Here is a 16,769-nt window from a genome sequence, read left to right on the forward strand (position 1 = left end):
TTAATGTTGTTGTTATTATTATTATTATTATCGTTGTTATAATCAATTTGAACCGAAACTCGTTTATCACATCGTATATTATATATCTAGGCACCTCAGAACGGTACTCGTTATGATTTTCTTATATATAGGTATTATATAACTATAATAATATTATAGAAAGCGTGGGTAGTATTTACACGACAGCCGTCTACTCGGTGTTGATTTTGGCCTGAAGTTTTTTCCAGCTGACAGAGCCCGGCTGTTTACACTTTAAGTTTGCCGCTCTCATCATTGGTTTCTGGATCGCTTTAAATTTAATAACCGAACTTAAACTCACCGCTACTGTTTTGGACCGCAGGCAAGAAAAAAAAAAGCGTATAAAGTGTTTACGGTCGACGATCACTGATAGCGCAATGTGTACATACCGGTTAAGTATTCATCAATACTCCGTTTCTAATTTTATCGATTTCATTATATTTAAAAGAAAAAGAACTCATTGAATAAACACAATAGTCTATAAAATATTGGCGGTACGATATTTCATTATTATTATTACTTTGGTAAAAATATTCTGCCGGGGTTTTATTTTAATTTATATTATCTTTCACGGTAGCTCGCTGATTGTATGCTTTATAGATATAACCGTCCTGCAAAAGTTTTAAAAAGTTCTATTTACGAGTACTGGAGAATAAAGAATAGGTAATATAACAAAAAAGCAATAACACCGTACATGGTTTTGTATCTCTCCTCAAGAGATTCTTTATATTAGTTACCGGGACTATATACGCACAATTTATCGTGTAGTATGCCAAAGCAGAAGTGATTAGTAGAAAATATATTGAATTATTTATTTATATAGTATTTTTATTTTGAGTTATTAATTTTATACAAAGTAAACAATTTTAAATTTCAATTTTCGGACTAATACGTTGATAAACTAGGTATTGACTTTGAAAACGATCTGCTGCATTTAATAATTTTAGTCGTTTTTATACTATCGGAGGGTGTTTTTTTTTTTTTGTCTTACACGAAGCTTTCTATTGAAAACGTGTTGGGGTATAATATACAGCACGCATATTGTTGTATTATGACATCCCATTCTCGCCGAAACGAATCGCAATTTAATTTTATAGCTCGAAGACGGGCGTGACGATCAAGGAGATTAAGGACGTCGCCGACACATCTCTCGTTTCCCTTTCTCTCTGTCTCTCTCTCTGTCTTGAACAACCGTAAGCGGTATACCGAGCGACGTAGACCTTTACCGGTATGCGTTTATGGTGATATACCTCCCGGCTTAGTATACACCACCGCAGCTTTCGCGTTGCCTGAAGATTGATTACGGCCGTAATTATTGATAGGCAAAACGCTGCGCCGCCCCTCGTTATCTGGTTTTCGCCAACGCGAGCATATTAGCCGAGGACGAGCGATCACAATCCAGGACAGGGCAGAGATAAGATGTCTCGCAGAGATGAGACGTCTACTCCTCCTCCGCTGGAATGAATTGCAAACCCGTTTTTCCGGTCCGACGAATCGCTCTCGACTGATTTACATATTACCGTGTTCTCAGACCGTCACCGAATACTTGGTCTATTTTTATCATATTTCGAGCTTCGAATAATTGACGGAATGAATTCCCAAAAACTAAATATATATATATATATATATATATATCAATGATTGAGACAATGATAGCAATCTTTGAAGGAGACAACAAAAATATATTAAAAATACCGACGGGTCCTTGATACCAATGGTTAACAATATCACCCCAAATATCGGTGCAGCATAAAATATTTTGTAATAATATAAAAAACGAAGGAATTTGTAAGAGACTAACGGACAAAACGAACGATCGAAAGTGTCAATTTTTAGTTTGAAAACAAAAGAGAAAACTATGTATATCAAATCAAATTCCTGCCCGTTACCGATTCATTATTAATTATAACGCCCAGACAGCAAATTATAAACTTAATAATTAAAAGTTATCGTAAAAATGTTTCAAATATATTTTTTTGGCACTAAATAATTTAAAATATGTGTATTTGTTTGTACTATTAATAGGCTTAGGGCGTTTTCAGAGGCTTCTTTATTTTCATTACATAATTATTATGTTCTATGTCATAGCATTATTACAGTACACACACTTACACGATGCGTGTACGTTAATGTCGATGTAATAAATTGTCTTTTGAAACTTTAGAGGCTAAACGAGTCTTGGTTGGCGTTGTTTAAAACCTACGCTACGCAAATGTCTTTGTTCTGTTTTAATTAAGTCTCTTTATTAAAACTCTACAACATTTTTGACGCTCCACAGTTATTAGATACTACCCTTCGGTTTTAAACTTGAAAACTACGCCAATACAAATCTTTGGTTGCCTTAGCTGAATATACCTAGTTGATCCGTCTTTGGAGTCGAAATCGTGTACGTTTCAATGCCTTGCAAACGCGGCGAAATCGCCACGATGCTTGTTCGTTAAGCTATATGCGTTCCAAAGTGTTATGTAACAGCAAAACAAAAGAGGTCTAATACTATATTTGCGGTTTGGACTTTTGTTTGTTATATCCAACCAACAAGTTTGGTCCTAATTACTTACAAATTATACTTTATATTTTGTAATCAAATAATATATACGAAAAATTATTCTTGATTTTTTTTTTTTTTAAAGACCTTAAAAGTAATCTCAACTGAAATAGATTTTATAACAAAAATCGCTACCGCGCCACACAGACAAATATTCCGCCTAAGTGTTTGCAATTATTTACTAGTAGTTCCAATAGTCTTAAACTTGTACACACTTATAAATAAGCGATTTTAATAAACACGCTGTTAATAATGTTTTAACGACACATTAAAGCAATGATATTATAGATACATATTATTAATATTTTATTTAATTGGCCGTAAAATATCAAAGCTAACAACAAAAACAGAAAAATTTTAGAATATGAAACATTATGGAAAATGAAGAGTTTTTATTGCCTAAATACAAAATGCAATGTTCGTTCCTTATTCTTATATAATAATATATGTCAATAATTTTGATCTATAAAAATTGCCAAAACTTGAGACATTTTTTATTCGAATGCCAACTGTCGATGCGTAAAGACGTTGAAACGTAAAATATTGTTTATAGGTCACAAAAAACAAATAAAAAAATATTACTATAAATCATAAAGGTTTTGTTTTCCGGTTTTGATTTATAGATGAAGATTCGTGCGTTGCTACTTTATGCGTTTTGTGACCTGAACCTTATTTGGAAATCACCTGCAAATGTGTCCCCTGAGAGAATTTCACTATACCGGCGATAAATTGCATATATAAGAGACAGCTCGTTACGATACGTATTTATGTTTTATTGTCAGTATATAATATATTAAACGACAACCTTGCATACACGTTAGCAAAATATGCTATTTAAGTATAGATAAACTATCTGGAGCGCTAATCTGGTATAATATCTGTCGAAAAACTAATCAAAATTGAAAACAAAATATTTTGTAGTATTGCACCTAAAGTGGAACCTAATTGTACATGTTAGCTGCGAAAAGCCCCCTTTCGTCCATCGATAAAAGCTTTCTCCATCGCCCAAAATGACAAATTTAAATTTATTTTCAAACTTGTATACAGTTAAATGTTTATGAAGTGGTACTATTCGTGTGAGAAGGAGAGATGAGCCAAAAAAAAAAATGCGTAGGGTTCACATTTTTTAGTTTCATAGAACCTGTTTTGGGTATTTTTAAAGATTAATAAAATTAAAACTTTGTTATAAATTTAAAAATGTATGAAATTTAGTAAAGTAACTATTGTTAAAAACTCGATATTTCGAACGATTACATTAAATTTTTGATTGTACTTAACTTCGATTTGAAAAACATCTTATTTTACACGGTTCACACTATATTTACTAGGGAATGCTTACTTCATCACTAATATAATTACATGCACTAAATACTTATAAATTATTGAGTTGTACAATGTTTATAATACTATAGTAGTGCACATGTGACAATGATAGTATTGAAGTGTTCAGCTGTTTTATTCCTAATTTTTGGTGAATATGTAGCAGGGACATACCTAAAGAATACCTAACAAATATAAATATAAATAACAGTTTGGATTTTTTTCCTTTCAGCATTGCTGGTTCGGGAAAGTTCATCAATGCCATCTTGTATTCTTGTTAATACTTTAACCAAATACAAATTCTATACTATTTCTGATTGAAAATATATACGACTTATTCCATAGCTTATTAAAATATTTGTTTTAATGCCAAAAACGTCTCAAAGACCGAATGAATTTCAATTATATTATTTTGATAAAACTTCAACGGTTGCGGTTTTAATCAGTTTGAACTTCGATAAATAAATTCCGGTCCGTGGAAATTCATCGCAGTTACGTTTACAACACCAGTTTCGCTTCAAAGGATAGTATGTACATTTATGTAATTGCGTTGAACGTCTGTTATGTACAATTGAATTGAATTAAACCTCGGTGCAGACTGCTAAATCACCGCCCTCAGGTGATTTCCCGATTACACAGTAAGAAGCAAACAATACGAATAAATTATACTACAAGTTCATCAGAGTATAATATTTAAGAAAACAAACTGAATGAGACAATCGAGATTATATTATAATAGTATGAATACAGAATGTATTTAAGTACATCATATCAGCGGTGTTTGATCACATACAACTTAAATACAGTTCTTGGTATCGACATACACTCTTGCGGGTATCACTGTAGACGTGCGTTCGATGGCTGCTGGCTTAACAATGCGTCGGACAGATATTTCATGTCGATAAAGATCCAAAACTTTCTAGCTACTTCTTCCATAGCGTGCCGGGGCAGAATTTATCTAGTTAATAAACCTTGGTAATATGATCGTCGATAACGGTATTTTGGACTTTTGGATTTTCACGTGATCGGACGATTCCGGCTGTTAATCGGATATTTCCGGTCGGTTGCCAGATAATAATTGGCTCTGAGGTCTGTATGGAATTCGTGTGCATGCATGTGTGTGTGTGTCGAACGTGTACTCTTAATTACGCCCTGGAGGTGTCGGTACCGGCTCGTACGAATCGTGAGCAACTTATGTGGCACCGCCTATCTGTCTGCGACCTAACACATATTCCGAATGCGCCAGGGCGTAGGGACGGGCCGACCGGAAGTCTTTGATCACGTTTCCGGTCGTGTATGACCGCCACCGCCTGCGATTTACTCAATAAAGTCCCACGAGGGGCGGCGAAAAAGTTTTCAAACGGCTGCTGCAACATCGGTCCGAGGATAGAATTCAAATCGGTTAGTCGATATCTCTGCACACAGGTCGGTAATAGATAAAAAAAAACATTTTTGCCACCATAAATTTAGCTAGTACTTACACAACAGCTAGTCTCCGGAATACATAACACATAACCTAATATATTTTACGATGGCATTTGTAGATCGTCATAAATCATAGTGTTAGAAAATAGCCGAACGGTCAATCCGTGCAAGAGCCTGCATTATCCCGTTTAGCTTATCCCGACTCTTAAGCAATTGGCTGCTAAGAGTTCTCTGATAGAGAAAGTTTGTTGTTTTCTGTGTTTAATGGAGATGCTAAGTCCACTGGTTATGTAGTATAACATATATCCGTGTTAAGAACGCACGCTTAAACCACAGTACAATTTATGAACGACCTTCACGGACGGATTCAGCCTTTTTTCCTCCGGATATCCGTTTACCGGAGTGAAGAACCCAAAGTACTACCGACGTATGAATCATTGGGACTACAGCCGTGATTCGAAAAAAATAGAGGGGAGAGTAGTGTCAATGCAACATTCACACTGCAACTGCCAAAGCATCCGAATAAACGCGGGTTCGAGATGACTGCAAACAATGTTTAGTTTAAGTATTGTTTGCTCTTTCTTTTTTTCTACGGTTTTTGTTGACAATAGTTATTTTTTAATTGTAGAGAAAAACAGAAACCGTGACGCCCTTGTTCGTCCTCCACGGTAACGCCAACAACAACTCCGACGGTCATTAACGTTCGTGACTTAATTATCAATGTACTCTCTCGTTCACATATTAATTCAGCATGGCTAGTTAATAGTCTCCGGGCGTCCTCGATCGACCCACCCCGAATTGTTATGGAGGTGCATTTTTCAAAAAATAAATTCCAAACGATTCTCGCGTTTTTATTTTTATTAAGAGTGTTAAAGCGAATTCTTTTAGTACAAAAACGGATTTAGTACCAAATAGTTAATTCCTCCACGCTTTCACGACGCTACGTCCTGCTACGGTAATTAAAAAATTATTCGTGTTCTGAATTAATAAGTAAATATATTGCTGCGTATCACCATAGACCTATTTACAATGGCCGACATTAAGAAACAGAGAAAGATTGAAATAACAACGGTTTGAGTTGAGAACAAAATATAACACTACTATTATATTAGTAATTTTAATTTTTAACTGTTACTCAGCAAATCTTGTGAACTGATAAGGTACAGAAGTTGAAGGTTGTGAAACAAAATTCCGCCTAAATATTCAACGTACTATTTCTACCATTTCTTGTTTTTATCTTGTCGATCTATTGATAATTTATATTCGTTGTTTTAATAAAAGCATCGAGTATATTTATCGAAACTTTTGTTTGAAAAGTTGAAATTAAAATATAAAATTCCAAGGTTAAACGTTAACTTGTAACACATCAGTATAGTTTTATCGTTCTGGTTAACTTGATTATAAATCAAACTCTGTTTCTGGATTAACTCGATAAATATCTAATTCGACGTTTCCTTTAGAAAAATATTATATATAATATTTATTCTAAAACTTAAAAAGGCAGAAAAGATGCCATGTAATATTTGTTTTGTTTTCAAAATAACCTAATTATCAATTTATTATGTCGATATTAACGTTTAACGCAGCCAATTTATTGAGAATTTCATTAAAATATGTCAACTGTTTTGACTCGATTAATAATATTTTATTTAACTTGACTTAATGAAATTGCTGTAACGTGTCTAGCCTTGTCCTAAATCGTAAATTGAGGAATGAGGACCCTGATATCATGTTGTAAGACAGGGTTGGGCAACAGTCATTATTCGACTTTTTATTCAAACAAATTTATCTTTACAGAAATCTCGACATCACCGGTTGCAAGAAGTACAAGGCAGTAGCAGCGTCCAAGCTGATGATTCCGTGCCGTTGTTGCCGGCCATCAAAACGGGCGACGAGTACGTGGAATCAGACGAGGATGTAGAAGAAGACGACGATGGAGACGAAAACGACGACGAGGGCGAGGAGTCGGCTGAAGTTTTGGAAAAACAGAGTGAGTAAATAATAAAAATATTTTTCTTATTATATAGCGTGTCTGTATTTGAGTAGATACGAGTGGTAATATCCGTTAGGTAATGTAATAGCAAAGGAAGGATAAGCTGAAAAATTCCAGGCGGCGCGGCGTTTGCCATTTGTCAGCAGTTGTCCAACCGGTAGATAACGCACTTGCCGGCCTCGGGGATGCTGACTAATATTTTGTCTTCACTCCTTCACCTCGGCAAAACAGCATTTTTTATTACCCTGCTTAAAAATAACGCTTTGACAAACGACCGGCGCGACGGTAGAAGCGGTCCAACTTTCCGACGTTTATAGATGTTACTCTCTAGAAGCAAAAAAAAAAAAAGTGTATACATTAACGTTCAAAAGGGGCCTCGACCCGGCGAAGGGCTTGTCCTGTCCGTCAATACCAACAGCCGTTGTCGGATAATATTAGTGATGGTGCAGTTTCCATCGGAGAGTTTAAAGTTGTAAACGTTGTTTTTCTAACAAAAACTCGGCAAAAAGTCACGTTTACACATTGTTTAACCCGCGTTGTCATTAGACCTTAGTTTGCAATGCACGTGGTGAAAAACGAAACTTTCAAACAACATATATCCGATAAGGCAATGTTTGATTTTAAATAGAAAGCGCCATTGATAACGCGAGGGAGTAAACCCGCGTTGTATACCAAGATTAACATTCAACTTGTGACTAAGTACACAAGACGCACTCTGAATTAAACATAGCGTGTAGGTATACACATCTGGGAACACACTAATAATGTCGCCGACAAAAAAAAGTATTTTATTTAATTGATGCATTTTCATTTGGTTAGGAACATTTCCAATTTCTAAAAAAAAAAAGATAAGTGTCGAGTGTGGTACTCAACACCGCCATTCTTACTGCACGACACACATATGAATTATTTTTTGTATGTAAATAATTATATGATAAACCCTTGTTTATTTACTGTGATGAAAGTTCTTCAGTATGGTCTTTTTTAATATTTATGCAAAACTAGTATAAAAGTAGGAAGTTAGTATGATTAAAAAATTCTATATAGAACATTATCGGGAATTATAATATACATATTCACCGAAAGGTCTTAACGTGAAGTTGCGATTGTCATAACGGCATGCTCTTAAGTTTCATTAACGACAATATGGTTCAGTATTTTAAAAAGTATAGATTTTTTTCAATATACATTTGGTTGATAATAATTTGCCAACAATATAATGTTTAATTCAATTTCCTTTTACTGACAAACACAGTAAAACCAAATTATGACTTTCTCAATTAATAAATCTTTCGTTGTTTAAACGTCGTGTCAGTTTCTTTATTTTTATATTTCATTGTCGAACGTTTCTATGAAATACTTAAAGGTTTTCTGTATAAATCATTAAACTGGTTATGTGCTCCTTCTACTGCTATTTTGCACTTTTGAGTATAAGGTAGTCGGATAATATCGAAGTGACGGAAAATCTCTGGAGAGTAAAATACAATGAATTCAAACTCCAAATATATGTCGGTGATGTTCTAATTGGTCTGGAAAGTTAGTTTGCATGACAACCGACAGCACTGCAGTGACAATCGACCCATCTAAAATAGAACTGGTAATACATTTTTTATTTTGAAACGCAATAATAATAATAATATTTGTCTTATGATTTTTTGTAAATAAACATGCACTTATCAAATTTAAAAACACAACTATACTCTACTGCCAAAAACGTTAAAAATAAAACTTTGTGTTAGTTAGTTAAAACAAAAATATTATCGTTTTAATTGCTTACCGAATATTATACTAATGTAAAAAAGCTAATCACATATTATATAATCCCATTTTTATCTGAGGATACTATTCAGTTTTTAAACGTACTAAAGCATTTGCCTAAACTTTTGTAATTTATATAAACTTATAATTTTAGAAAGAAATGAACGATTAAGACTTGGCCATTTTTAATGTTATAATAGTATACCATTATTTTTATAGCAATCTAATAACATAATAACGTTGTATTTTTATGTGAACCATTTCTAATTGACTAACATTTCATAACCTAATATATACTATAACTTTATATGCGTATAACTTTGGCAAGTCTCAAGAAATGAGTTTTCTTGACAGAAATAATTTCCTCGGTAACGCGTTTGCCACTAATTACTTCAAAACGTCTGTCGGTCGTCACTCGTCGTCTTTGCCGTCATCTCGGGCAATTAGTTTGATTCCTCTGGGTTTAGAATTAGAGCACTCGGGCAAATTTCACCAGTAATTTTCAAAAACTCAAAATGAGCGGATATACATCATATGTATTTTTTGTCAAATCTCTCTATATTAGCTTATATTGCGTTAGACGACATTATTTATTTAATTTATCCTAATTATAAACCAGGAAAACGAGTATATTTTTTTCTTCGTTGCAAAGATAAGCTGGTATGCAACATAATATTGGCGTCTCTATACTAAAAGCACACAACTCAGTAATGATGTTGCCGGATAATGCGAAATAATCAAAAGCGAAGGGATGTTCTTGGAACCCTTGCGTTATTTGCGCTGCCGTTCGTATGCAATTGCTGGCTACCCTATTCTTCCTCGCCCCCTTACACGCTTATTCGTGATTAACATTCACCTACTATCGTTCCTATACGGCTTTCCATTGGCAATTTGATTAAGTCCGTTGCCGTTTCCCAAAGGGGTTGTAAAATGCCCAAGCACACAGAAAAACTAGGGGCGACACGCGCACATCACTATGGTGATCGCACTTGGTCTTTATGGCCGTCCCGGACAATATGTATAATGTATACGTATACATATATGTATTTGTTTTATTTGTTATCACTTCTCTCCGGCCTTGTCGTTTGTCACGTATAACTGTACAGATAGACTGATACAGATAGATAGAAGTGCAGGAGAAGACCCTTGGTTCGAGGGGTTTGTCGTAGCCGGGAATTCGTCGACCTTGAGTCTGAGACATATTGTTGTAAAACGTTCAGCCAGGCGCCAGTATTCTCTTGAATTTTGGCGGCTCGGTTTTTATTTAGTCACGGAGCAACCGTTTAAACCGTAGTTTCCACTGCGGTTTTCTTTATGACTAGCGGGGGGAAAGGGTTAGAATGATTTCATAACAAAAATAAATGAAAATAATTCCTCGGTAATAGTATTTTGAAAAATATGTTTAGCGCAAAGCATTTGACTAAGTAGTGAAAGATGAAGAATGAACCTTGATTAATTGTGATTTGAAACTTTATGAAATGACAATAATTTTAAACAATGTATTAACCGACTATTAAAATTAAATTTATAATGTTCTAAAAAATAAACCAACCTTGAATAATTACTTACCAAGAGTTTATAAAGTTTGTAATAGAGCGTTCAAAAGTTCAAATGGAGGATAACTGAATCGCTAACTGCTAAATGGAGACAAGTTCACTTTGTCTAATTGTTCATGAGAGACAAATAACTAAATATTGAAAGTCCCCTTTCTGCAAACTATAATTATCGAATTCTATATATGATGTTCTGTCTGTTTGGACGGTCGAATTTGACTCATTTCTGCAGTAAACGATGGATTTCCGCGTGCTTAGCAAAAAAAGATAATAAATTTAAAATGTATAAAATGGACTTGTCCGTTTTCTGCAGTTAGTGATTTAACTTTAACTGCAGTGTATTATATAACTACACCAATTCAAAACTATCATACTTGAGCGATTAAGATATTAAAATAATTATTATAAAATATATAATTTTTGTTTTGTTTTTGATGTATAATTTATGATATTTGTTTGACATTTTAATAGTAAATTATTTGAGTAAAAGAGAAAATGGGTAAATAATAATACTTTAGAGTAAGTATATTTTCAGTAAACTAGAGTAATATTTTTCTTGATTCTTTGTTTCTTTTATTGTTCCATATTAACTGACTATAAATAATATTTCTGGTTCTGGGAGATAGAAAACAAATTTATTATTAAAAAAGGTTTATCAACCACCGGGTTTCCGTGTAACTTAGTAGGTATGTTAAAATGTATAAAAAATATTTAATAATTAACTTGTTTTCAATAGTAGTAAATAAAAACTAATAAATAAAAGCATAATTAATAATAAATGCAAATAAAATGTATACTAATTAATATGTATTAAAACTCAAAAAAGGTTTACCTAATCGAAAGGGTTTAAAAATTTGTTGTAGCTCTTTATAACGATAAAAAATTACATTTTGAAATAATATTATTTAATTTGTTCCATTGTACGTTCCATCATTGTTACATAGCTAATACAATAATACAAAAAACTGCATTTTAGTTTCATCCCTAATGATTAACTTCGTAGAAAAAGCTAAGTACTAAAATAACTTACTAGAATGGGGTTTCCAAGTATTTTATTGTGCGCAAAGCGAAATCAATTTACAATGGTTATCGCTTATAAAAATGTAAATTATAATAGTTTTGTTTAAGCTTCATTATTTTGAGTATTATAATAGTTTTTAATATGAGTCGTTTAGTAATCTCAAAATTTCCCGTAATTATTGGAATTGCGTTTTCTTTAACTATAATCGAAAGTCTTCCGCTTCGATTAAAATTAATTTCAAAAGTTATTGTATTCTTGGTAACGCTCTGTTCTTGACATACTGATTTATTTCACTATAACTTTTAAAATTAATTGTATTTCAACACAGTAAATGTTTTCCGAATGCAATAGGTCAGTGAAACGCTATGTGTCTTATAATGAAATATATTAATATTATTTAGGACGCGTTCCATGTAAAATCAACACAAAAACTATTTTCATTTATATTTCAAATTTGTATAACAGTTTTTGATATTTTTTAAGAACATTAAAGACAGATTTTTAAATGCATTACAAGTAGACTCATAATTTATGAATTACAGTAAAACTATAATCACATTTTTCAGTTATAATTTCATACACGATTATAGTATATGATATACAAGTTTATTTTTATCATAACATACACCTTTTTCTTGAATTTGATATGACAGAATTACATTTTATATTTGTTGTGCACTGATAGTAGAATGTGTATTTCGAAAATAATCTGTTGTCAAAAAAAAAAAAAACATAGTTCCTAAAAAAAGGGACCGGTTTTTACTGTAAGTGAAATAATGTATGGAAAAAAAATAAATTCCAACGGACCATCAGAAGGCTGTACGCAATTTGTTGGAAACGCACGCATGCTGCTAAATTGCCTAATAAGAGCGCCGTCCGACGGGATCTGTACGGCGACACCATCGCAGCTCGTGGCTACGCCCTTATACTGTACAAATACTTAAGAATGTCTGTCGAATTTTTATTTTTACAATCTACACTGTGATACCGAGTCATTGTAGCCGGTCATGTTGTTTTACCCCTAAAAAAATAAAAAGGGCCAAACAAACGAGCCAATAGAATACTTTCGCGCCCTCTCAGATTTCAACCGTATAGTGCAAACTGTTTACTCGGCAAACGCCAAAAGTTAATGTTGTTTTTGTGATATCAGACCAGCATTTCCGCTTTTCCGCCACTATTCGACGGAGTTTTCACATATTATTGTACTTTATGCATTGGCAGCCCAACACGCGCCGGCACGGTGATAACAACGTGAAGTGCACAAGCGTGTTTGTGACATGTCATTAGTCCGTCCGTTTGTATTATTATACCTGTGCACCCCCGACGATGCTTTTTCAATTCCACTTCAGTTGCCACGTATTCCCCGTTGGGGCATATTAAGTACATATTATTATATTTTTAAATTGGATTCATCGCAAAACCACGGCAACCGGCAGAGAGATTAGGTATAACCGCATTACGTTTAACCTACTGTGTACTGTACCATGACTTACATAATATATACATTGTAACGATTACACGCATAATATCGATTTCCGTTGATATACTTTTTTACAATTCGTACGAATTCTGCCATTATCGGTCGAACACTCGGGAATTTGTTTCATCCATACGCGACGATGAGTAAGGTAAAAATTTAGTTATCTCTCGCCGGCTGCAAGTACCATCGCAATTCGATCAAAATAGAAACAGTCGAATCGACATGGTAACAATTATGTTAATGCGTTCCTCTTCGTTTACCGTTGCTCTCAAATCAAATTTGATAGCAAATTTCATTACGTTTGCATCATAGTTGCGTATAACCCTAGGGTAAAAATTTGAGTTTTTTTTGTACTGTGTGGGAATATGATTCTTTTAAAACGACAACCCATAAGCAAAATGTTAAGTACAAAGGTTACTGATTGTTAAAAAAAATTTTTTTTTATACGTTGTTCAAACATACGATTTTGTGCAATCGAATTATAAGAAATTTTAATGAAATTCCAAAACCATACTGTCCCAACAACGGTTAAAACCATAAATAATTTAAGATTGTATTCTAAATAAAAACATTTTTCTCAGCTATAAAGCTGCAAGTTAAAAGGTTCAGAAAGTCGGAAATAACCTTTTTATAGGAATACATTTTATCGGAAACAGAACCTTTTTAAAACTATTGCGCACAATTTATTGTTAACCCACTCGCTGGTATTGCAATTTTTTATCAAACCTACCTAGGTGGACAGAAAGTCGCTTTACGGTTGCTGCTTTTATATAAATTGAGTCTTAATGTTTGACAATAAATACTAAATCAGAAAACAATCCGTAAAAAATATCACTTTAAATGACACCCCTAGCTCAATTTTAATTTAAGATGACATTCACTTGTTTAAATGAGTAAATTTTTACTTATATACTTTTTACCTATTTTTCCTTCTCGAAGACTTAAAATAAACAAAAACAAAATACATTTCAAATAAAACAATAACGTGATGCACCTCAGTTATGAAATATAATATCTATGTTTTGTTTGTATAAACTATATAAATTAAATAATTGAAGAATACATAACTAAATGTGATAATTAACAGAATTTGTAGGATAATGAATTAAGTTAATAAAGTCATAAAAAAAGTGTTGAAAAAACAACAGTATATTTTAATTATGTGTAAATTGTATTGTATTATTAATAGTATTATATTAGTAAGTTTAATAGTATTTTATGGGGTAGTTGAGGTAGCACCTCCCTTTATAAAAAATTCCGAGCTTGCCAAAGTAGACGTTTTTTTATTTGCAAAAAAATAATGTTAATCGTCTGCATGCTTTGCAAAAAAGGACACTGGGAATTATGTTTTATGAAAAAAATTTTTTTTAAATTATTACCATTTATAATTTCTATGCAACTTGCAGACTGCCCCGAGCATTGTTATACCTTAACAGGTTCATTAACCATTGCCCATTACGAAACTGATGATTAAATGTACTTACTTATGTGTAATCTATGTATAAACGTATTTTTTTTTAAAAATTATTTCGCTCTTTTTAATTAACTAAAAAAGGTTTTGAGTGGAGGACGTCGAGTCAAGTCTTTTAAATGTTTTTATCACCTCTAATGGAAGACATGTTTGGTAGTGGGTTTATGACCAAGTTAAAAATAATTAAAAATATAAAACACTGACACATTCTGACGGTCAACCGTGTGTTCTAAAGCTGCTCGTCTGTCGTTGATATTACTTCTAGTTTTAGTGTCTGCATTATAAAACTTGTATAGTTCTTTGCCGGAAAGTATATCATGTCACTTGTCTGGTTTTCGGTGGATCAAACGTTTTTAATGGTTTATCCTAGCCAAAGCGACGACCAACAGACACTGCGGTCGTAAATTTAGAATAATTTAATAAAGATGAACGCTTCAAAAACCGTGCCAACTTTTTTTTTGCAATTGGATAATTGTCTGCTACCGTCAGCGGTTAGACCCAGACGTATCGCATGTTACGGTTAAAAATAATAATAGAAATAAAATCAACATAACATCAAACTGTCGACAATATAATGCATTGTTATACAAAAATATCACTAATAATAACGATATTATAATATTTAATGTATTACAATCTATCATTAGTGCAAACAACCAGACACCGCCACGTTACTTCGAAAATTACCATTAACGGCGGCGGCCAATGTTATCTTATCGTATTCCTCATTATTATATTTGTGGGTACATATATGTTCTGTGTATACCTTTGGATGTAATTAAGACAATCCTCGAGCGTTCCGCGCTGTACGTTTGATAAATTACTCTACTATCTATCTCACGTGCCGCCAAAATGTACAATACTAGTGTTCGGTATATGGGTTGGTCGACAACAAACCTTAGCTGCTGTATACTAACTGCAAAAATATTATCATGTCTCGATGGACCTACTCGTAAGGGGTAAGTTTATTTAACCAAATAATATAAAGTGCGTGGGCGACATTGATTATCAATGTACTATTGTAAATTATAACCGTATATTTTTTGTCAAAAATTGAACTTGTATTTGTACTCTTTTGTAGCACTACTTTAAAATGTCGTACGAAACTTGGATAAAAGCACAATAATATCACCTACTTGCAATACAGTGGAGCTGAAGGCTGGGCAGTGGTCATTAAAACGTTAATAAAATATAATAAAGTTTTTTTTAACTTAACTAGTATTTTTTTAAAACATTTTTTTTTAATTTCGTTAAAAATAAGTTAATTTTTTAATATGTCCATAAACGCTATTATTAAACAATACACTTTTGCATAGAATAAAATTAACGTTATAATTATTGAATTGTCTTCGATTTAAAACGGAAAGATGAGTAACAATTTTTTTTTAAATCAAAGCTTTTTTTGCACAATTGTTTGCTATGGGAGGCTTTTAATGATATTGCAATAATTCTTCTTTCTATAGTAAACATTTTACCATTTTTAGCATGGAACATGCTTTAGTGTGGCCTCTCGGCACGAAAACGACACGAAATAGCGTCACGAAAGTAGCGCGCCTACTTTAAACGTATAAATAACATGTAAGATGCCATCGAAATAATAACGAGTCGTCGTCGTCATGCAAACGTTTTGGCAAGAAGATATAATTAATACTATACCATAGTCATAAATCGCAAGGAAATTTTAGATCAGAAAAAATCACTTTTCAGAAGCCAGCAGGCCTAAGCATGTTCCATGTTTTATCATTTTAACCGTCAGGCTCAAGTAGACTGTAACTTTTTTCTTTAACTCGTGCATCTGATAGCCAATACCCATAGTAGACAAATTTACCTTTTCCATGCTGTCTCTACGTCAAATAATGTTTGCTATAAATATATGCATAACATTTGCATTCAATTGCGATAGCAATAATATTGTATGCACGTACAATTTTTTTCTTATAGAATTGTCGTGTGATTAACAAACTGTAATGCGTAAATACCGCGTATTTTCCAGTATTGCTCGTGTATAATATGACTGTATGCTAATTACCAGTGCAGTATTTACATCCCTATCATATAGGGGGAGAGGGGCCGAGGAGAGCGGTGAATACTTAATGACGGAAGGCAAATCGGTTAACAATCTGACGTTCGGATGCTTTGACTTCCGACTTGGATTGCACTTCATTAGTTGTGTCGACGTCGCCTT

At 33.1% G+C, this 16,769-nt stretch overlaps 1 protein-coding gene across 1 annotated transcript in view; it reads left to right on the forward strand.

Moving 5' to 3' along the window:
• Nucleotides 1-16,769, forward strand: part of LOC126843763 (follistatin-related protein 5-like) — a 98,947-nt gene that overhangs the window by 61,069 nt on the left and 21,109 nt on the right. Inside the window, exon 3 of the mRNA XM_050581511.1 lies at nucleotides 7,106-7,298. Within this exon, the coding sequence (XP_050437468.1) occupies nucleotides 7,106-7,298 (193 nt within the window). The remainder of the gene's footprint in view (nucleotides 1-7,105; nucleotides 7,299-16,769) is intronic.

This window comes from Adelges cooleyi, unplaced genomic scaffold (genome assembly GCF_023614345.1).
Source record: "Adelges cooleyi isolate 19-005CV unplaced genomic scaffold, UGA_ACOO_1.1 ACOO_flye_CR_arks_rails_tigmint_CR_PRNA_574, whole genome shotgun sequence".
Taxonomy (NCBI): Eukaryota; Metazoa; Arthropoda; class Insecta; order Hemiptera; family Adelgidae; genus Adelges; species Adelges cooleyi.